The sequence below is a fragment of the Saxophila tyrrhenica genome (genome assembly GCF_035928015.1).
Source record: "Saxophila tyrrhenica strain CCFEE 5935 chromosome Unknown scaffold_1, whole genome shotgun sequence".
Lineage (NCBI taxonomy): Eukaryota > Fungi > Ascomycota > Dothideomycetes > Mycosphaerellales > Extremaceae > Saxophila > Saxophila tyrrhenica.
In genome coordinates this window covers 2,077,559-2,099,615 of record NW_027041733.1, presented here as the reverse complement: position 1 = coordinate 2,099,615, position 22,057 = coordinate 2,077,559, and the positions used below count along the sequence as shown (strand labels likewise).

The window sequence follows — 22,057 nt, the reverse complement described above, 5'->3', positions numbered from 1 at the left end:
GACGTACAGGAACACGAAAGGACGATTGCGTGGGAGTTGGGGCGTGGATGGTGGAACGCAGATGGCTGTGTTGCATACATGCACCTTACGCAGGAACAACTGCAGTAGGAGACGTCAACAAGGCGTCTCTGCTCTGCTGTGTTCTTCAATAAAGTTCAAGTACATCGGCTAGCGTTTGGCCGTGATAAACCAATCAACGTCAATCAGCAGGAAAGCACGTGAGCTGTTCTTCGAAGGCGACAACGATGAATATGGACGTGATGGTTGAGCCATTTTCATAAGCAGAAGCTGGGTATCATTCATGTACTATCTTGCAAGTCTCCCCAGAACCATCGTGACCGTCGCTACGCCTGAACAAGCGCCTCGCTCGAATGAATGCATCTCGTCATCATGTCCGTAACACACGTATCCAAGCACTCGTCCTCAGTCCCATAGCAGGGAGCTGACACGACCACCACCATCCATACCCATATCTTCCGACACCACACCCTCCACCCCCCACCACGACCCCCATCAATCCTCCCAACTCTTCTCCACCGTCTCCCTAACCTTCTTCCGATAATCCTTCCAACTATCCTTATACAAATTACTCGCCTCCACATTCGCCGGACTGCTCGTATTCGGATCATTCAGCAAGCTCTGAATGCTCGTCAGAATCGCCGCCACATCGTACGTCGGGCTCCAGCGGTTCTGCAGGATGTCCAGACACAGCTCTCCGGAGGCGTAGACGTTGGGGTGGAACATGGTGGAGATGAATTTCACGCCGGGCGGCTTGTTGGGGTATTGTTCTTCAAAGTGCATGACGAGGCGGAAGGTGCCGTCTTCGAAGGGCGTGTCCGAGGGGCCGATGATTACTGCGTTCCTGTGGAGGTGTTAGTTGGCGAGATTCGTCCTTGCTGCTGCGAGGGTCGTATGTAGGGGGAGGGATTCTTACCAAGTCATCACATTATCCGAAATCGGACTCGCGCTCACGCCGGCAGGAGGGTCGGTCTGCATGCGCTTGAAGTCGCGCATCAGTCTCCTCCGCGCCGCTGTCGACATCTTGCCCGTCTACTCTTCCTCGTATTGCTCACAATATGCCTCTCGCGTGGGCTGGCGGGGTAGTTGGACGTTGGATGGCTGTCTGGTGCTCTTTCTTGTTGATGGAGGGAGAAGGGAATGCGAACGTGGTGGATTTGTAGGCAGTCGGCGGCGTAGGTTGATTGTGGTGCTGGATGGTGGTGGTCTGGTCGAGATAACTTGGTTGGATGACTGGAAGCTTATGGAAACAGCTCGGACTCGAAAGAGGAAAGAGCGGGCGATTTAAGCTTCGGCTTGGTTACGTAGTGCACGTGATTGTTCGCTCACATTCAATACACGGTTTGTTGGCAAATCATGCTCGCATGACCCCTTTCAGGATGCGTCGAACAAGCGCTTGAGTGACTCAGGAAACTCCATGCAGAGGCGAGAAATATGCTGTACAGCCGTCGCTAGCTAGCCCCCTACACTCCCACAAGCCCACAGGAACCCGGACAACCCAATGCCGCAGAATATAGGTATCGTCAAGTTGTCATCCAGCCCCCAAAGGTCAATCGCCTCGCTCACACTCACCACCAAACCCGTGACCACACTCAACGCCGCAAGCGCCGCCGGCCCTTCAATCGTCGCATCCCGCCAACTCCAGCCCAACTGCTCCCTTACCGCCGCCGGCAGCGTCAACATCCCCTGAAACGCAAAATCGCCCTCCAACCCAAACGTCCTCGGCGCCACCACGCCCCAGAATAACGCCGCCGTTCCCAACCCAACGGTAAAACACGCCAGACTCCCCGCCAAGCTCTTGCCCCTCCTGACCCGTGGTGTGTACTTCCCCCACAGCCGCCCAAACGTGCTCGCAGCCGTATCGCACCAACTCAACAGCAGCACGCTCATGAGCGCGATGTCCTTGTTGCAGAACCGCATCGTCAACCATAAACCGGCGAGGTAGCTGATGACGCCGTTGAACTGGTCGTGCGCTTCGCTCTCCCGCATTAACGGGCCCATGAGCCAGATGTAGAGTCGGTTCAGCGCGTTCCATCGGAATCGTAGGATGTCGACTGTGAAGATCGGGAGGAGAGCGTAGAGGAGGTACGGGTGGATGCTGTCAGGTTGTAGTCCTTTCCAGTACAACCCCAACCCTAAGAAGCCGATGCTGACGTGCAGGGCTTTGCGCGGGACTTCGTGCTTGTGGATGAACCTGCGCCATTCTTCGTGGATGGGTATGAGGCCGAGCGGGGACGGGGAGCGCGAGAGGTTGCGCCAGTAGGAGGAGCCGAAGCCTTGCGGGTATGCGCTGTCGGGGGAGAGGAAGCCGTTGGCTTGTGTGCCGTCAGCGGGTGGTTTGAGGTCGTCTGGTTTTCGTCTTCGGGGTGGCATGGCGGTTTTGGCTGCGGTGGAGCCGCTGGTGACTGTGCCGTCTTTCATGCCTGCTGTTTTTTGGTGCGGCCGCCGTTGTTGGGAGTTGCGACTGCGGGCTCTTGCGCGGGCTAGCTCGGGGTCTTCTTCTTCGAGGTTCTCGTCATCCTCGTGTTCTGGGATACGGTCGATGGAGGCTACACTGCTCATGCGTGTTGCTTTTGCGCGGGTTGTGGGTGGGAAGTAGCCATCTTTGCTGCCGGGCTCAGAGGGTGTCGGAGAGGGAGATATCACGCGAGGCGTCGGCGGTACAGGATACGAACTCATAGTTCTGGCGGATGTGTGCGGGTGTAGTGGGGCTGGAGGAGTTGCGCTGGTGCCTGCGGCTGTTGTTAAAGTTGCTAGATCATGCAGAAGGAAGGTCGTGAATTCGCTGGCAATAAGAATGTCGTATGCGCGTTGCAGAAGTTGTGTTGGCGGCGAATCAGGTGGTCAAGCAGGTTTGGAGATGGAAAGCTGGTCTCAATGACATAGCGCGTCCCGCTCGCGTGTCCATGCACGTGTCGTGCTCCAATGCTTTACAAGATGCGGATGTGGATATGGGACGACACAGACGACGGGACGTGGTGGTGTTGTCGTTGGTGATGTCGAGATGCAGATGCCTTTCACGAGAGTTCATTACCGAGAAGTGAATTGAGCGGAGCGACCACCTGGAAATCACATGTCAAAAAGCAATTTCACGTGGGAGCCGGCCAACCGGACCTCCGTCAAGCCGATCACATTCACTTCGTCTGCTTCCTTCACTCTCTTTCCATCTCACTGACCTTGGGCTTGAATATGGCCTTCTGGAACGGAACAAGTCCAAGTTGTAACAGCTTGCCACAGAGAAAGCTTCTGTCCGTCCAATGTGGGCGGTAGCTGAGAGACTGGTCATGCCAGCCACTGCAGATTGGTGGGTAGTACGAGAGCGTGGCCTGATCAGTCCATAAGGTACATAGGAACATGGAGATGATCCGGCCGAGCAATCCTGTCTATCTCACCCGATGTCATGGACACGACCCTCTGCGAGATATGTACCGGCTTCGACATTCATAAGGTAATCGAGCTATGGCCTTACCCAGCCGTCCACCAGACCCGTAACATTGGAACATGGCGAGACCTCAGGACTCGCAGTCAGACCTGCAACTTCTGTGCATGCCTTTCAGCGGCGCTCAAAAACAGCGGAGGCTTCGTTGCTGGCCTCTTGCACGATGATCTGGCACTGTATACGAAATGGCAGCCATGTGGCCATCTCTACTGTAAGCCAAAAGCAGACGGAAGTCCGACGATAGCTTTTCGATTGCAGGTTGGCACGAAAAAACCGCAAAAACCAAAAGTGATTGGCCATGTGGCGTTTGATGGTCGAGATGCCCATCTCATGGGTCAGACGCCGTTGTTTCATGGACGATGTGTGAAGACCGACCAGATTGACCTTGGTCTTGTGGCTGGCTGGATTGAAGAGTGCTACAGCACGCATGGAAAGTGCAAGAGCGCCCGAGAGACCGTCGAGGGAGACACGCTGGGTATCAAGCTGCCGCCAGAATCTTTACTCCTTGATGCTGAGGAGCAGTGTTTGGTCCAAGCTAAGCCTGGACAGAGATATGCTGCACTGAGCTACGTCTGGGGGGCGGCGGAGCAGTACCTCCTTACGACGGACAAGCTTGACTCACTGCGTCAGGCTGGATCTCTGGCTGGCTTGAAATTGCCACTTACCATTCAAGACTCTTTAGACTTGGTCAAGGTCGTTGGTCTTCGATACTTGTGGGTGGATGCTCTTTGTATTATACAAGATGACATGGCTTTGAAGTCGCAGCTGATCGCTTCCATGCACTTAGTGTACGGCGCAGCTGAAGTGACAATTGTAGCCGTGGATGGACTACATGCGAATGCTGGCTTACGGGGTGTGCGACCAGGAACTCGCCACATCGACCAGACCTCCTTCTCCACAGGCGCAGGTTCCCCTCGCATACTCCCAGGACTCCCCAGGGTGGACGGGGTAGTGGGCAGCTCGAGATACAACGAGAGAGGATGGACCTTCCAAGAACTGCACCTCTCGCGAAACATACTTTACATCAGTGCAACTGCAGGCGCGTGGTTCCGCTGCAGACAAGGCATTCGCTGCGAGGAGGGAATACTGGAAGACGCGGCGTGCGGACATGCCGGATGCCAGGATGAACAGCACGCTCGACTTGTCTCAGAACCAGACGGCAATCCGGCGTTGATGAGCTGCGAAGCGGAACTTCAATGGCATCCCGGGGGTTGCACTTGTGGCCAAAGACAAAGGGAGAGATTCGAGACACAGGAAGTCGTGAACCCAGTGACAGGACCGACTTCTGGCGAGCCCGTAGAAGATGTCTTCGGTCCGCTCAACGGTGGATCCTGCACAGACTGCGACCACTTCGAACACAGCTTCCACAACTACAGCTCGCTAGTCCGCCAATATACCTCGCGAAGTTTGACAAACCACTCTGACCGCCCAGCCGCTTTCGCCGGTCTTGCAGCATTGCTTCAGAAAACCCATCAGACGAGCCTGCTGTACAGCATACCGGAGCAGTACATCGACCAAGGCCTGCTCTGGCGGCCTCTGAACAATTCTGCATTGCCTCATCGCAGGGTTGAAGGCATGCCGAGCTGGAGCTGGGCGGCGTGGGAATGTCCAGTGCGGTATATTACATATCGATGGATGACCACAGAAGTCGACTGGTATATCTACGGTGAACAGACAGGGTCACGGCCAGTGCGCAGTGTGAAGCGCTACGGGACTTCGATCCCATTGCGAGAGGACTTCCGGAGACCAGTCACCATGGACCAACTAGCCGCCCACAACCTCCTCGAACCTTCCTCACCCGGTCCGGAACTCGTAGCCTGGTGCCCCCTCTCCACCGGCTTCTTCTACACCCGCGGCCACAAGCTCATCTCCCTCCACCCCGCCCACATGGGCCTCCCCGGCCACGACGTCCTCTTCAACGACGCCACCCCGCGGGCAGACGATCCAGAGATGCGGCCTGTGGAGCTTCTGTTCTTGGCACAGGCGGGCGGGAGGGTGTTCTGGGAGGACATGAAGCCGAAGGCGTCAGGGATGCCGGGTTATTGGGATGAGCTGGAGATGGCTGGGTATGCGTTGGTGGTTGAGAGAGATGGGGGTGTGGCGAGAAGGGTGGGATTTGTGAGGATTGGGGAGTGGAGGCTGTGGAGGGATGCGCCGAGGGAGTGGGTGCTGCTTAAGTTAGTGTGAGATTTAGCTCTACAGTTCAGCAGAAGAACATGTATGAGTTGCTAGATCCAATGGACAAGCAAGTAGAACAACTCGCTCATACATGTATCGAATGTCGCTTTTTCTTGCGGAACATTCTATCACAGCGTGCTGTTGTTTACGCGAGAGAGTCATTCGTGCCCATTGCCTCCTCGAACTTTTTAGATAGTGACTCTTGCATTTTCAACGACCAACAAAATGCCATTCGACATAAGCAAATGCGCAAGGCCGAATATCCTAGCGCTAGAGCCATATAGATGTGCGAGGGAGTATGTATGCTTTCCCGAACCGTTAAGGTCAGACCAATGCTAACGCTTTCGCAGCGACTACAAGGATGACGGGACGAACGTTCTTCTGGACGCCAACGAAAATGCCTACGGTCCTGGACTGGCGTTGAGCGAAGATGGCAAGCTCGCAAACGGCGATGCGTCCAATATCGAAGTCGACCTGCTTGGCCTGAATCGCTACCCTGATCCGTACGTTCAACATCCCTTGCCACGATTACATCCCAACTAACAAGTTGTCCAGCCACCAGCACGACCTCAAGCAACTCCTCATCAACCTCCGCAACACCCACGTCCACACCCAAAAGTCCCTCACCCCGGCCAACCTCTTCGTCGGCGTCGGCAGCGACGAAGCCATCGACGCCCTCCTCCGCGCCTTCTGCACCCCTGGCAAGGACAAAATCCTTACCTGCCCACCAACCTACGGCATGTACACCGTCTCCGCCAGCGTCAACGACGTCGGCATCGTCAAAGTTCCCCTCAACCCCTCCGACAACTTCAACGCCCAGCCCGACCTCATCAACAAGACCCTCTCGGAGGACCCATCAATCAAACTAGTCTACCTCTGCTCCCCCGGCAACCCGACCGCCAACCTCATCCGCAAATCCGACGTCCAAGCTATCCTGGAGCACCCAACCTGGAACGGCGTCGTAGTGCTCGACGAAGCCTACATTGACTTCTCGCCCGATGGCTCCTCGCTCGCCGAATGGGTCGCCGAGTGGCCGAACCTTGTGGTCATGCAGACGCTCTCCAAAGCCTTCGGGCTAGCAGGAATACGGCTGGGTGCGGCTTTTACTTCTCCGGAGATTGCAAGGTTGTTGAATAGTCTGAAGGCGCCGTATAATGTTAGTAATCCGACGAGTCAGATTGCGATGCACGCGCTGCGGGAAAAGAATCTTAATGTGATGCGAGCAAATCGGCAGCGCATCATTGAGCAGAGGGATAGGATGCTCAAGCAGATGCCAGGGATCCCCGGGGTTGGGCGGTTTTTAGGTGGACGGGAGAGTAATTTCTTGTTGGTGGAGATGTTGGGTCTGGACGGCAAAGCGAGCAACGAGGTGGCGTTGCAGGTCTACGAGCGGCTGGCAGAGAATCGGGGCGTGGTGGTGCGGTTCAGGGGAAAGGAGGTGGGGTGTCTCGGGTGTTTGAGGGTTACAGTGGGGACGGAGGAGGAGGTTACGAGATTCTTGAAGGAGCTGAGGGAGGTGTTGGCGGAGATCTATGAGGGAAGGGAGAGTAGGCCGAGTAAGAGGGTGGAGGAGAAGAGGGAGAAGGAGGCTAATGGGGTTGTTGCTTGATATGGTATTGCGGCACTGGAATTATTGGGCTATGGCATAGACTCTAGACGTAGACTTGATGGTCAAATTTGCGGATTATCAAACTGCGTCATATGTTCTCCATAATGAGGCCCTGCTCGATATATCTTTGGCTTTAGCCCTGCATGACGATGGCCCCACCTCGCGATTGAAGATTCAGGTTGTTTGCTCTTCGATCTCCAACCTCATTTCTTCATGAAACATGGCGCTGCTGGACACGAAGAGAGTCGGCAGTCACCCATGAGACCAAAATAGTATGCAACCGTAAGAGGAAGCAACAGATTCGAATCATGGCGCAACAGCAGCCAGCAGTGGTCATCATTGCGAGGTAGGCATATGCTCGACCACCAACGGATCTCCTTGTCCACGACGCTGACAATGCTGCAGACACGGCCTCCGCCTCGACGCAGCAGATCCTTCGTGGCACCATTCGACACCCGCACCTTACGATCCTCCATTGACATACGGCGGCTGGACACAGTGTCGAGCGCTGGGCAAGCGCATTGCCGGCTTACTAGATGCACGAGAACAAGAAGCGGCCGATGGCAAAGAGAAGTCTGCGAGACCACATGGCGCAGAGTACAAGGACGGCATCGACGGCGAGGAGCGGCCGCAGAAGAAGCGCAAGCTGAAGCATAAGGTGGTGATCCACTCCTCGCCTTTCCTACGATGTCTACAGACCAGCGTGGCCATTGCAGCTGGCATGGCACAGTACAAGCCCAGCATTGAAACCTCCGGCCGACCCAGGACAACCAGCAGAACCCACTCCGGCTCGCCACGTCTGAGACCGGTGGACAGACCTTCTTCTCCTCGGCTACCCGCGATCGCAGAGCCTGACCTCGCGCATGCTCTGGCGAAGAGATCGCTGCAGCTACCGAAGCACCACCGGAAGTCGATGCTGCGTGTTGATGCGTTTCTGGGAGAATGGCTGAACCCGGAGTACTACGATCAAATCATGCCGCCACCACCGAGCCCGATGATGATGACTACTGCGAAAGCGGAACTGATGGAGAACGAGAATGTGGAGATCTTTTCGCCCACAGTCTCGCTGAAGACTGCGAACGGGACACTATGGAGTGGCACCAATGCCAATGCCACAACAAACGGGAGCAGAGAAAGCACTCTGGATGACTGGAGTCTGGTTGAGGACGCGGTACCGGCTTCGCCGTTATCACCCGGATCAAGACGTAGGGCTAGTCAGAGCAGTGTGGGGAGTATCGACAGGCCGAAGTCACCTTTCAGGCCAGGCTCAGCTTTGCAGCCTCTGACTTCAACTCTACCGAAGCAGGAGGCTGCTATCTATCACCCGCCGCAACCACAATATGCAGTATCTACCTCAGATCGCATACCACGAGGCTACGTCGCGCATGCAAAGAACGCCTGCACAAACGTGGATTACCAGTGGGACAGCAGCCGGGCACCTCAAAACTGGGGCGATGGCGGTCAGTTCGGCGAAGAGTGGTCGTCGATGCACAAGCGCTTCCGCCGTGGTCTGAACCATCTCATCAGCTGGTACAGCAAGCAAGATGCAGATGCCAGAGGAGAAGATGCGCTTGGTGTGGACCAGGCAGATCACCGGCCAAAGTCGCGATCCACTGATGACGAGGAGCAGGAAGACACAGTCGTCATCATGGTCACACATGGCGCTGGCTGTAACGCTCTCATAGGCGCCTTGACCGGTCAGCCGGTCTTGCTTGACGTGGGCATGGCATCTCTGACAATGGCCGTGAGGAAGGAAGACGCGCCACCAATAACCACTTTCGCCTCATCAACAGCACCAAGTCCCCGCGGTTCTCCTACGCCTGAACAGATGGCCCTCAACAACGCCACCCGCCGCACAAGCCTAGACCTCGGTCTCAGCTCCATCTACGACCTCAAACTGGTTGCATCCACCGAGCACCTTCGCCCTTCCGGTGCGTCACCTTCAATGCGCCCGGTCGACGCCAACAAGCAAGCTTTCATCGACAATTACCGCCAGCGTCTAGGCGCACCAAACCCTTCGCGGAGCAACACTTCCTCCATGCTCGGCAGTATCCGTCGGCCGTCGGCTGTCAACAACATCCCGCTTGCTGCTGGGTCGCGGGATCGTAGTGCGAGCCTGACGCCTGCTGCAAAGGTCGATTCACCGCCTTTGAGCACAGGACTGTGGACGCCGCCGGGTGCCCGGACCCCTACTGCACAGGCTCAAACTATCAGGCCCGGACTCGGGACTGCAAATAGCGACACCGCCGCCATCAGGAACGGGAGTCTGAGCGAGGAGTTGAGACGGGATACGCCAAACCCACCGAACGAGCTAGATGTGCAGACAGGTGGAGTCAATGAGTCGGCGCAGAGCTCGCGACCTGGAAGCAGACACGACGACGTCCTACCCGAGCTCCCACAGATTCCGAGCCCTGCTGACAGCGTGCCGACGAGTCTGGCGCGGGGTTTGAGTCAGAGGGGGCTGTGGGGTGCGCAGCCGAGGGGTGCGAGGGTGGAGCGGGTTGGGAGGGAGGCGCCTAAGAGGCGCTGGACTGTTGATCAGGAGTGAGGCTTTAAAAGGGACCTCAGATGGGGGCTTGGATGTACGAGGGTGATGATGTCGCTGTGGCGCGAAGAGAGTGGTGCTGGGCGCGCACGCGAAAGTGATAGAAGCGGGACGCCCTCGATCGAAGAACCCATTCCATCCTATCTGATTCTCTAATCATATCTAATTCCCAGACGTCTACTCGGGCGAAGGGGAAGGCCAAACTCTCTCGAGGTATAGTGTTTCTAGCCCTCCCTCCTTTCTAACTATTCTCAATTTCCAACATCTCCTATCATCTCGTACTCCTTTCTCCCAGTTCGCGAACGTATCTCCTTCTATGCCATTCCTGTATCACTTCCTCACACCACCAAATAGGCGGCGACCCAATTATCCTTGACGCCCTCGAAAAAAGAAACCCCTAGCAACGATTCCTGATCCCAATCTCCCCTTCGACCACTTCACATCCGACTCCGAACAGCATTTTCCATATGGAAGCGCCAAGAAGGAAGTAAAAGAGACAGACAAAAACATTCAGCAGGCGGTATTCCCACGAGGTCTCCCACCGTAGTACTAATCACCCGATTGGTGGCTTCAGGACAGGAGAGCGGACGGGATCCTCTTTATTTCACCATCTGTGGCCGAATGTGAAGGCCCAGACATTGCTGCTGTGTATATCCAGTTGCACATACTCTCGCCTTGGCATGGAGGATCGTGCAAGATTCCGTCGAAGAAGGCATGGGCTTGTGGTCGAACGATGAGGGAGGTCTTTTGGCGTGATGCAATGGCCTGCTATGGGCTTCTTCAGCACACTTTGCTTGCTGTTTCGATTTCGAAAATGAGCATGAGCTACGCTGCAGCATTCAAAATCGTAATTCGCCCTTCCAGCTTCGGCGCTATCCCCCTAGCCCAATGCACACCGAACTCCTCCCCGACTACAGATGTCATGTTTGGATGGCCTGGCAAGGCTGCCAGTCGCCACCACTTGCGCATTACTTTCCGCATAATCAGCAACTCCCGCTCGTGCTCGCTGAGGTCTGTAGGGACTGGAGGAACGTCCGTAGCGTCGTCTTCGCTGTCAGAATCGTGCTCGTTCTCCCCCTCCTTATGCTTACGAGAGTGACCATGATGCCGCTGCGCCTTCCCGACTAACGACACAATCTCTTTCGCGCCTTTTGACTCCGGCTGCCGCGCGACAGCCTTCTCATCGTGCGCTTCACCAGGTTTGACAGGCTCGCGGACCGGGTGCACGTCGTGCAGATTTTCGTGCACGCCACCCCAATGCCTGCCCATATTATGGCCCCAGTTCTTCCATCTGCCGAGGACTTTGAGGGACATGAAGTATTGTCGCAGAATCATCGAGATAAGCAGTCCGCTCTCCTCGCTCACGACTGACTTCGCAGGCCCACCGTTTTCTTCTAGCATGAGTGAGGTGAAGCCGTCTTTGCCGCGGACCATGTACTCTCGGGTAACGAGTGTGTACTCGCGCTCGGGATCTACTGGAGAGCCTGCGATGAAGACGTCGGAGCATCGAGAACCCTCTGGCCCTTTCGCGTCGAAGGTGAATTTGATTCCGCTGACTTGCGAGAAACGGCCTTCCTGCGCTGGATATGTTGATACGGCATTTTCCAGTGCCTCGACGACATGCTTGCCTTTCAAGCTGATGACAACACAAGGATCTTCGAACGGAAAGCAGTTCATCAGATCCTTCACCCGCAGTACGCCAGGCGGGTATATTTGATCTCCACGTATCGTACCCGAAGCCATGATGGTGCAGTCGGCGTGGTAGTGAAAACGCATCAGGTCGCAGACGAAATTGCCCATATTGCTCTCCTTCAATCTGACAGTAGTGAAACGAGCATCGAGCGGCGCGGCGGTGTATCCGATGGGCTTGTCCAGCTTCGCTTTGAGCGTGGAAGTCAGCTTCTCAGCCATGGCAGCAGCATCGGCGTCTTCCGGAATGCTGGAGACGACGTCTCGACGGATTATGTTAAAGTCCCAGCCTCTGCTATCGCCTCCTTTCCGGCGTGCTTCGATGTAGGAGAGCTGCTTGAAGTCGGTACCAGAACGCAAGACATGGGTGTCGTTGATGATGGAGTGGCCGTAGAAATGGTCGTGGCCTCCTAATACCATATCGACTGTCCCCGGCGCCAGCTTCTCCGCTAGCTTGTTGTCGTTCGGTTCTCGTTGATGAGACAGCACTACGACCATCTCAGCTCCCTCAGTACGAAGCTTGGGCGCAAGGTCAGCTGCTGTAGCGGAGGCGGAGAGGTACTTGAGGTTCGGAGGAAGCGTGTTGATAGTGTCCAGCCATTCTCGCTCAACAAGCCCAATGAAGCCGACTTTGATCCCATTGGAGGATGTGAGCATGAGCGTGCGCTTGCAATTCCCGAGCGGTACATCCTCGCCCAGCGCCGGATCCAGTACATTCGCACATAACCAGGGAAACTCACACAGCGAAGCCAGATATTGGAACTGCTCGACTCCGAAATCGAGGTCATGGTTGCCCAAGCAAGCCACAGTGGTTTCTAGAGCGTTCAATGCCGGGACCATATGCTTGCCCTTAGTCACAGAGCTTTCCAGGCTGGGGTTGAAGGCGTCTCCGCTGAACAGTGTCATCACATCCGGTAGGCCTTTGAAGGGGGCGCCGTGCTGGTAGTACTGGCATATCGTCCTGAAACGAGGGATGCCACCAACTGGATTCTGGGAGCCAGCTTCGACGTGATAGACATCGTTGTAGTGAATGAAGCGGAGGTCTGGTGCGCCATTGTTGTTTCTGGAGTCATGTGTCGTCGTCTCTGCTCAGACAACATCAATGGAGGCCACTGGATCGTGGAAGGGATGCATACTTACCGCCTTCTGTCGTCAGCTCGTCAACTGCCATCGCCACAAGTCCTGCTTCCTCCCGAGTTCAAGAGTAGGTCGAGTGCAACGCCGAGATGCTCCCAGAACACCTCAAACACCTCCACAAGATGCAAAGCACGAGAGAATGGGGATGTAAGCTGCACGCCGCGCTTACGCGGATGATTAAGTCGAGAGGTGCAGTTGGTTTCACAAGGTCATTTGCCGCCAAGAGGTCTGGAACGCTTTGGTGAGGCAGTGCAGAAACAACCAGGTGGCAAGCATGAGGTTTGGTGGGGTTGCATCGGATAGAATATATAATGTTCAGAGTGTGTGCGAGTATTATATGATCTATGCGTATCATCTCCGTTCATTAGAAGCCGTCAGACGTGTCCTTCAAACGAAGTCGCTTCTCGATTGAAACCAGCTCCAAGCTTTTGAACCTAACGCCATTCCCACAACCCCTCTCCCCTCTCAAGACCCTCCCATAGGCCCAAACGTGTCGTCCATAGGCATATCGAACACCCCATCAAAGTCCATATCCATATCAAAGTTGAAGTCAGGCATGGCAGTCGTATCAGGCCCCGTCATGGCCGGAAACTCCATCCCCGTCATCGCCGGCTGCTGTTGACCCCCCGAGGTCTCAGCTATCAGGCGGTCGATATCCCGATTAATCGCCGCTTCCTCCGCTTCCGTCGTCGGCATCGCCCAGTCGAAGTCATTGTTGATCGGGATAAGCGCAGTTTCGGGATCAGCACTGAACGGCAAATGCTGCCCGATCTCACCGCCCAAGAACTCCATCATAGCACCCGTCGAGGTGGTGTTGGGCGTATTGGCCAGCTCGGCAGTCGAGATGGTCGGTGGCATGAGACCACTGTGCTCCCACGGCCCTGTGGTGGTGGCGAAGCGCTGCGCGCGCTCTTTAGGCAGTTCGTAGCGGTGGCGCGGGTGGTAGTCGTCACGTTGCGAATCTGTTACTGCTGGCGGACACTCGCCCTCTGCGCAGACATGAGATAGGGCATTCAGGCCACGAGCGAGGTTCTTCGCACGTTGCTGCGAGACGTCGTCGTCGACCCTCGAAGGCCAAACCAGTGCGGCAACCTTGCGTGCTTCTGATGGTGGGAGCTGGTATGTGCACCAACGCCATGTATTCTTGTTCGCGCCGTCGCAGGGAGCAGTGTGGGAATCGAAGATGTTGTCTTCGCACTCAATGTGTGTGCACTTTCCAGTCTTGGGGTCGTGGAGCACACCCTCCTTGGAGAGGATGGCCCAGACATCCCGCTCCCTCTTCGTCTCTTCCCGATGTCGAGCGGCGGCGGCGTTGTATGTCTTCAACTGCACTTGGAAAGGAATGCGTAGACCAAGATCCTGGTACGTCTCCAGATCTTCAGGGACGTTCTGCCCTGGCGCCCCCACTTTGCCAGGGATGAAGTCCAGTCCATGCGCTTTCTTGAACAAGTCAAGCCACTCAGGATTGTCGGCCGCTGTCTGATTCCAGGTATCGTTGGATTCGTAGAGGATGTACCTCGCCCGGACTTGTAGCATCTCATCTGTGAGGACGATGCCCTTCTCTGCCATCTCGTTTGCGTACTGACCGAGCCGCACAGTCAAGATCTCCCAGCAAGTACTCTTCGCAGGTAGACCGGTGATCTTCTCCTGTTTCTGAGACGGTCCAATTTCTTCATAATAGAGATTACCAAAGTCCAGTGCATACTGACCGTCCTCAAGGCGTGGCAGATCTTCTCTCCACGTGCCACGATCCGTGGCGCTGAAGGGGTTGGGGGAGGTAGATTCTACGCCAATCAGATATGGCGGCATCGCATTCGTGACTTGTGCCGCCACAGCAGGATCGAGCCCTCTGCAGCCCTTCCATTCACCCATGCGTGCGCCAGCTTTAAAATGTGCCGTCAGATGGTCCACTCGCTCATTCCAGTTCGTGAATCTCTTGCCGCAGAAACCACAGCGGCTGTTGATGTTGACTGCTGTTGACTTCCAGTTATCCATGCATGGTATCATCGCACAGCTGTGCATGAGTCGAAGATGTTGTCGCAGGTGGTCTTTCCGGTAGAAAGTCCGGGCATCAAGACCTTTCTCTTCGCATTGGCGGTGGTTGTGGGTCTCGACGTGTTCGTCGCTCGGATCTTGTTCTTCGCAGTAAACGCAGGTCTTCACTCCAGTAGTGGGATCGGCAATAACTGGTCTGTGGGCACCGTCAATACAAGGCAAGTCGCTGGACAACAACAGAACTTACCCAAGCGGCGCACATATCCACTTCTCCAACGAAAGGTGCAAAGACTTCTCGTGGCGGGTCCAGTCGTACTTCGACTTGAACGTGTCCGTACAGAAGGTGCATTGGAAGATGCGCTTCTTCTCTTCTGCTGGGTTCCGCAAAGTACTCTGTGCTGGTCGCCGCCGCCTACGACGGTCTTTCTTGCCAGCAAGCCCTGAGCTGAAGGAACCAAAGGACCCACGTGATTGTGAAGACTGTTGCGACCATGCTGCACTCGTTGAGGCAGACTTTGAAGATGTCTGACCGGTCTCGAAAGAAGTTGTGGAGGGTGCACGACTGTTCGAGAAGCCAGAGCCAGCGCTCGAACGCTTATGGCGTCTTCCTGCGCTAGATGGCGATGTTGACACCTGGTCGACTGGAAGGTCACCTGTTGAGCGGTCAGAAACGAGATCAGTTGTTCACGGGACTAAGCAGCTTACTGTTCGCCACGGCATTGGCAATATCTGTGATGGAAGCAGGGTCATGCTCAGGTGGGCTGTTCTTCCATCTTTCGAGCGGATTGAGCTCATCCCATGGCTTGTCTTGAGCTGGTATGTCAATAGCTGGCGTGGTAGGCTTCAGGCTCGGAGACGACATCGGCTTGCGAGCTTTCTCTGTCACTTTCCGCCTCCGCCGGGCATTCGCAAGCCAGTTGGCAATTTGCGAAGAACTCAGCTCAGTCCTTTTCTCAAGCTCGGCCTTCTCCTTCTCTGTAGGATAAGGATTGTCCTGATGTGCGTCCAGCCAGTCCCGCAAGACCTTCACAGCGTGGCGCGGAAAGCGGATACCGTTCCTTTTGGAGCTGCCAGGAGCATCGTCGGAACGTACTGATGGCAGTGAGGTGAAGCCAGTCTTAGATTTGAGTGGCTTGATGCCAGTCAGGGTGCCTTGCTCCTTTGCAATGTCCTCGTCGACAACATGTAAGGTGTCAAGAAGGTGGCCAGTGGCAGCGTTCATGCCCTCCAGAGTCCTGGTATTGGTGAGGCTGCATTCGCGAAACAAAGAGTGACATGGGGTACAGCATGTCTCGCCACGGGTGATGTAACAGTTGAGGCGTCTCGGTCCGCAGTAATCACATGGCTTCGTTGGTCGAATGAACTGGGGGATCCACTGCCGTAGGAGTCAGTAGCCGCCAGTGACGCTGTTCCTGAAAAGCAGACTTACGTTCTCGAACTTGGCATAATCGGGCTCTTCGAGGCTGACATACTGGTCATTGGCAGGTCCAGGAAGGTTCCAGTTGCCGAGCTGGTCGTCAGGAGAATAGCTGGGATCAGGATCAACATCTGCGCCTATGGCTCGCTCAAGGATCGCGTACTCAACACTGCTGGGCTCTGCCGTCGACGAGAGTCCGCTTAGAAGATCACCAGAAGCAGTGAAAGCATTGTCAGGAAGCTCAAGCAGCTCGCTGAAGTCGGCTAGGGGCGGGATGAAGGCCTCGTACTCCTCGTTGATGGTAGGCATGGCTTAGGGCGTCGTGGAGTCACCCCACCGTCGCTGCCACTTGTAGATGGGCGTGAAGATGAGACGAAGAAGAAGTGGAAGGGCGTGAGAGTGGGATGTAGAGGACGAGATTGCTCTAGCACTTACATTCTCCTGGACGAGGTTGAGGCCTGGATGGAGTCACCTCAGCTGTTCTCACCGTGCGAGTACTAGCGTCTCACGCCCTACAAATGTACATGCTTCCGTAATCGGACCAATGTCAGCGAGCAGAGTCGGCTCGTCCTCGGGATCGTGGGGCATCTGATGAATGGCATGGTATTTGGAAGAGAACTTGCTGAGACTCATATGAATATTGCTGATCACGCACAGTAGTGCAGCTTGTAGGAAGTTGAGTGTTGTTGTGTCGTGGTCAGAGAAGTTGCGACTTCGGACGGATTCTCCAAGTCACGTGTCAACATTCACTCATGCTAACGCCTTTTGACCTTTCGAGGAAAGAGCAAGCGAGCAAACACCTTCGACGCCGCTCCGCTCCTCATCGCGACACAGTCTTGGCCTTCTTCTCTACACCGTGGACGAAGACACCCACCGAATGATTTCAAGACGTTTCAGGGCTCCTGACCGGGCCAGTCAATAGCATGGGCTTCGTTAACCCGCCAGGCAGCGTCATGAACGACCCTCGGTCTCACCACCATCTCTGTCTGCACGAGGTTTCACTCCCCGTCTTGCAGGAACACGGCTCTACGAAGCAGCGTCGAAGGCTTTGACAGGTCGGTCGTACCCGCGGAGAGTGCCACCGCCCTAGGATATGTCACTACTACAACGTGCTACATCAACCTCACCTCTCCAACACCACCCATGACGAAGCACCCGAGATTCCCTCGAACACAAGTTGTATCCAGCAGAGGCGGTCTGATGTACCCGCAGCGCTGCAGCACTCGGTCGAGATTGCGGTCTGCAGGCCTCCCAGGTCCAGCGCTCGAGGCAAGACTAGTTCTAGCGCCCAGGATTCTCTTTGTTCTTCGAAATGAAAGCAACGAACTTGTGAGGAACGCATATGGGCGGTGACAACCACCCGTGCGACCCCTGTACGGTTATGCATTCAACATCTGTATTGGATGTTCGAAACATCAATGGCTGCACTGCCATCAGTCAAGCTGGCTGTAACCAGAGCGACTTTGCCGCAGTTTCGTCGAGTCCTCTCGCGGTGACAGCCGGACATTTCAAATCTTTACCCGTGGGAGCCATACGCTGTAACTAGAGTTCGGCTCACGGGAGGCTGCAAGTCATGGCTCGGTTATCGGGAGGCCGCATTGAACGCTGCGAACATCCGATGAACGTCCTCGGCGTGGCTTAGGAAGCGAAGAACCTGGCAAACTCGTGAGCTTGAGCAGTCTTGTCTGGCACGATACCAACTCTGAGATATTCTCGTGCTCTGACAGCGACAGCAACGGTGCTATTTTTGCCAACAGGCCAAATTCCAAATACGGGTCAAATCACTGCCACAGTCCTCGGTTTGCTTAACTTCGTCTTCAAACCTGGAGTAGCGTGGGACAGAAAGTGTATGTGGCTTTGGTTATCCGACAGCCTGGTTCGCAACCCGGCCACGTTACTCACCCCATCTTGGATCAAATCGTGCCGCATCGAACGTCAGGAACCACTTTGGGCGAATGGTTTTGCAGGAGAAATTTTGCACGTCTTCTCACTGGACCGCTGAGCGCCATTCCAAAATGCAACGGATCCATGCATACCATCGGACGACCTGCCTTCTAAGTGCCCACCGTTTACCTTTCCATCATCATTCGGATGCTGTTTGATCAGAGGTCGGACCACGCTCCCGAGTTGCCGTGCAGACAACGAACTTCATCTCTCATTGTCCTGTGTCCTGCTTGCTGTAGCATATGGGAGATCCCAACCACCGTGCCTGGGCCACGAACAAACGACACAGCCTAGTCGCTACAGTGATGCGAGGCGCGCTCCCGCATCAGTACTTTGTCTTACACCGCGAACTTCTCACCCACATCCCCGGAACAGCGCTTGAGCAAAGCGGTTCATGGACAGCCAAACCAGTTCCTCCGCGTCCCGACGTTCAGGTAAGTAGCGTGCTTCTTGTCTGCTCCAGCCTCGCATTCATGTTCGTTGATGCGTTAGCGAGACATTGCAGGCTGCGTCTTTGTCACCGCTGTGCCTGCATCGGCTTTGCGCTGCTTGTCGAAGGAAAGCACATCCAATGTCTCGTTGAGCTACAGGCTTGGTGCATGACGGCAGCCCTGGCTGCAGTATAAGGCCCCGGTCTCGTCTTGGACTTGTGTTCACCGCTCGTCGATTCGATCAAGCCTTTGCTGTCAGCCAGCTCCTCCCCTTTCGCAGTCTCTGTTGCAATGTCTTCTCATTGTCGACACTCATCGGAGCCTTCTTTCTCCCTACGAGCAGACAGCGTCACGCCTTCGGAGTACAAGCCAGCGACGTCTTCCAGCATGATGAAGATACAGTCGTTGCTCAACCCAACAGCGATGGCCCATACCTCCACCAACGACGCCAGTCCCAGTCCACCCCTCACTCCTGCCTACACCACGACAGAGTCGAAAGCATTCCCCACGCCTCAATCAGTCACCACAGCAGCATCCTCCGCTGCCAAGGCACAGGAACATGCCACTACCAGCACATTGCCCATCAGCAACACCGGCACAGCCTCGGTCAACTACCCGGCTTTCGAGATCCACGAACGACCAATCTGCCTCTCCCGAGCCGACCAAGACGAGCTCTACCGCAAGCACAAGCTGTTCAAAATGAAGACCGCTACCAAGGACGGATCTGGCTGTATCAGCGATGTGACCAAGCACATTCCATACTCGAGCGACAAGAAGGGCTTTGGGGAGAAGACGGGGAGAGATGGGTTCAATGGTAAGCTGCTTCGCATTTCCTTCTTGTACAGTGCTGACAGTGGAGGCAGTATTCGAATACAGCTTCCAACTTCCTGACGAAGGTGATGGCAAGCCGTACACTGTCATGTGGGATTACGAGAACGGACTTGTACGCATCACGCCGTTTTTCAAAGCGTGCAAGTACTCCAAGGTAAGCCAGCACTCAAGTCAAACTTCTTCTCCTTCATCAGCGTTGCCTGACTGACTTCCCTTCCTCAGACCACTCCAGCCAAAGCCCTCTCCACCAACGCCGGCGTCAAAGAGCTCTCCCACTCCATCACCGGCGGCGCCCTCACAGCCCAAGGCTACTGGCTCCCCTACCAATGCGCCCGCGCCATCTGCCTCACCTTCTGCTGGCACATCCGCTGGCCACTCGTGCACATCTTCGGCCCCAGCTTCATCCGCGAGTGTCTACCCCCAAGCGACCCCAACTTCGGCAAATTCAAAATCTCCCAGGAAATCGTCCGCTGCGCTACGCTGGAGGTCGAAGCCTGGAAACCATCTCCCACCTCAACTCGCAACAACACCGCCACAGCAGCCCCACGCAGCACACCCGCTCCCAAAGCCCTCCGCCCCCGCTCCCTCAAACCGCCTTTCAAACCCGGCTCTCCCTTCGACTCTTCCTCCTCACAAACCTCCTCCTACCGTCTCACCACCCCCCTCGCCGACTCCCCCGGCATCTCGCCCAAGTCCGCCTTCCGTGAGCACGCCATCACCAGCTCCGGCTGGACGAGCGTGAATCGCCCGTACGCCTCCTCTTCCCTGCCTGAGCCGCCGCATAATACGCCCGTGGCATCGTTGGCGGATGCGCTGTTGGCACAGCCGCGGTATGCTTCGTGGAGGCCTGCTGAGGGCGTTGCGGGTGCAGCATACAACGCCGCGCACAATACGCAGCACTCCAACAAGCGACGCCGCTCGCACTCGACCCACAGAAGTAAAGGCAAAGGCAAAGCCGACACGCACACAACGTACCCGTCGGACGACCACACGACTTCCGATGCCGACATCTCCCAAAGCGAAAGCGAGAGCGACGACATAGATATATCCCCTCCTCCGCCCTCCAAGAAACGCGCACGGTACCAGCTCGGCCGTTCAGAAACTGAGGCTTCGTCTGCGCCGCCGGAGATGGGAAGGGCGCCGCCTGAGATGGAGAGGAAGAAGGGGGGCAAGTCGAAGCGATTCACAGCGGAGGACGCGAGGGCGGCGCAGTGGTTGCTGAATCTGCATTATCAGGATGCTGGGTTGGCGAGGGGGCCGGATGGGGTAGTGAGGACGAATGAGGGGGTGGTAGAGAAGGGAGGGAGGTGTGAATGATTGGGCATGCATGGTGGGGGGCGATGGTATTACTGGTCGGTGGAGTTGGTGGTGATGCGTCTTGTTCAGGCTTTGGGAGAGAAGGATGAATGGGTGGTGCGGGAGTTGGGGTTGGCTTCGTAGAGTGCATATGCAGCCTCCGTAACATCCAGATCATGAGTCCGAGTCTTCTCATCTCCTCTTGCTCGTCTCTAACTACTCCGTCCCCTCCCACTCATCAGCACTGGCTCACTTCATCGTAACGATACTCCCCCCATACTTCTTCGCAAAAGCCTGCTTAAACTTCTCTCCCTCCCAAATCCCCATCACACTCTCCTTCCCCATTACCGCCTGACTCCACTTCCCAAAATTCGGCAACCCATCCAACTTCTCCCCCAACGACTTCGGAATATACACATCATCAGCAAACGCATACATCCTCACCAAAAAGGGCGCCACGATCGCTTCTGCCAAGGTTAACTCCTTGCTCCCGCCAAAAAACGGACCAGCATCAGCGAGTAAGGGCTCGATTTCTTTTTCGATAGCCGCGACCCAGTCGTCCACAACCCCCTGCTTCTCAGAAGCCGGCGCTTTCATCGCGCTCATCTGGAAGCTCGAGAGTTTAGCGTTCCAGGTGTCGGTGAAGAAACCTATCCGCGCCCTCCTCAACGGCGCCAGGGGGTCTTCGTGGGAAGACGGCAGGAGAGGCGAGGGAAAAGCGTCGGCGAGGAATTGCGCGACGATGGCGGATTCGGTGATGATGGCGGGGGAGTCCATGAGGCCTGGGATTTGGTATTTGATGCTTGGGACTAGACCTTGAAGAGCACGCTTTACGGTTAGCTTTGTTTTCAATGAGATGAAAGGGATGGATGGGGGACTTGCCTCGTGGATTGATGTCGAGGTACCATTGTGGGCGGGGGGTGTCGAGGTCGATGATCACTTCTTCGAACGGGAGATCCAGCTCCGCCAGAACGATGTGGGCACGATGTGCGAACGGGCAGCGGTGGTTGGTGTACAGCGTGATTTTCGGGGGGACGGTGCCGTTGGAGGTGCCGGTGGCGTGGGTGGAGGTGAGGGTGCCGTTTGTGGTGGCGGCGCGGGCGGTGGTGGCCATGATGGTTGGATGTTCGATGTTGTTGCGCTCGGGGTTTGGATGATCGGTTGACTGGGCTTGGGCTTGTTCTTTATGGTTGGTGTTGCGTTGAAGTCGTGAGATGGAGCATTGATAATTCGAAACGCAATGACCTCACGCAGCTTGTGGAGCTCTGTCAAGCCTTCCTTCCGCATCGGGGAGCTGTGGTTCGCTCTTTCCACTGTCTTGTCATGTGTTCGGAGCTTGAGTCTGTCCGATGGACGGTTTCATCGCTCACACTGGATATCGATCAGATGGTCAGTATGGAGGATGATTCTTGGTTATTGGTTTCGACTATCGTTCACAGCTCTATGTAAATGTACATTATCCAAGCCATGATCATGGTAACGTCCCCTTGCATTTCTCATGCCTTCCATTCTTCGGGTCTCAGGCCAT

The 22,057-nt window shown here is 55.8% G+C and overlaps 8 protein-coding genes across 8 annotated transcripts; 3 read left to right on the top strand and 5 right to left on the bottom strand.

The window, feature by feature from the left end:
• Nucleotides 1-513: 513 nt before the first annotated feature.
• UBC2 (Ubiquitin-conjugating enzyme E2 2) lies at nt 514-1,041 on the bottom strand (the record flags this gene model as incomplete). Its single annotated transcript, XM_064798178.1, has 2 exons — nt 514-862; nt 935-1,041. The coding sequence occupies 2 exons, from the start codon at nt 1,039-1,041 to the stop codon at nt 514-516; spliced, it is 456 nt and encodes a 151-aa protein (XP_064664412.1).
• A 432-nt stretch (nt 1,042-1,473) lies between these two features.
• Nucleotides 1,474-2,697, bottom strand: DGK1 (Diacylglycerol kinase; the record flags this gene model as incomplete). The annotated part of the gene is made up of 1 exon (XM_064798177.1): nt 1,474-2,697. The coding sequence occupies one exon, from the start codon at nt 2,695-2,697 to the stop codon at nt 1,474-1,476; it is 1,224 nt and encodes a 407-aa protein (XP_064664411.1).
• A 1,090-nt stretch (nt 2,698-3,787) lies between these two features.
• Nucleotides 3,788-7,244, top strand: HIS5 (histidinol-phosphate transaminase; the record flags this gene model as incomplete). The annotated part of the gene is made up of 3 exons (XM_064798176.1): nt 3,788-5,634; nt 5,986-6,138; nt 6,191-7,244. The coding sequence occupies 3 exons, from the start codon at nt 3,788-3,790 to the stop codon at nt 7,242-7,244; spliced, it is 3,054 nt and encodes a 1,017-aa protein (XP_064664410.1).
• A 308-nt stretch (nt 7,245-7,552) lies between these two features.
• LTR77_000911 (uncharacterized protein) lies at nt 7,553-9,792 on the top strand (the record flags this gene model as incomplete). The annotated part of the gene is made up of 2 exons (XM_064798175.1): nt 7,553-7,590; nt 7,650-9,792. The coding sequence occupies 2 exons, from the start codon at nt 7,553-7,555 to the stop codon at nt 9,790-9,792; spliced, it is 2,181 nt and encodes a 726-aa protein (XP_064664409.1).
• An 822-nt stretch (nt 9,793-10,614) lies between these two features.
• On the bottom strand, nt 10,615-12,649 carry LTR77_000910 (uncharacterized protein; the record flags this gene model as incomplete). The annotated part of the gene is made up of 2 exons (XM_064798174.1): nt 10,615-12,563; nt 12,619-12,649. 2 exons carry the CDS (start codon nt 12,647-12,649, stop codon nt 10,615-10,617), a joined length of 1,980 nt encoding a protein of 659 aa, XP_064664408.1.
• Nucleotides 12,650-13,080: 431 nt separating this feature from the next.
• On the bottom strand, nt 13,081-16,336 carry LTR77_000909 (uncharacterized protein; the record flags this gene model as incomplete). Its single annotated transcript, XM_064798173.1, has 4 exons — nt 13,081-14,806; nt 14,858-15,263; nt 15,316-15,985; nt 16,040-16,336. 4 exons carry the CDS (start codon nt 16,334-16,336, stop codon nt 13,081-13,083), a joined length of 3,099 nt encoding a protein of 1,032 aa, XP_064664407.1.
• A 2,489-nt stretch (nt 16,337-18,825) lies between these two features.
• Nucleotides 18,826-20,550, top strand: LTR77_000908 (uncharacterized protein; the record flags this gene model as incomplete). Its single annotated transcript, XM_064798172.1, has 3 exons — nt 18,826-19,216; nt 19,266-19,387; nt 19,456-20,550. 3 exons carry the CDS (start codon nt 18,826-18,828, stop codon nt 20,548-20,550), a joined length of 1,608 nt encoding a protein of 535 aa, XP_064664406.1.
• Nucleotides 20,551-20,778: 228 nt separating this feature from the next.
• Nucleotides 20,779-21,643, bottom strand: LTR77_000907 (uncharacterized protein; the record flags this gene model as incomplete). The annotated part of the gene is made up of 2 exons (XM_064798171.1): nt 20,779-21,338; nt 21,364-21,643. The coding sequence occupies 2 exons, from the start codon at nt 21,641-21,643 to the stop codon at nt 20,779-20,781; spliced, it is 840 nt and encodes a 279-aa protein (XP_064664405.1).
• Between the last annotated feature and the right edge of the window lie 414 nt (nt 21,644-22,057).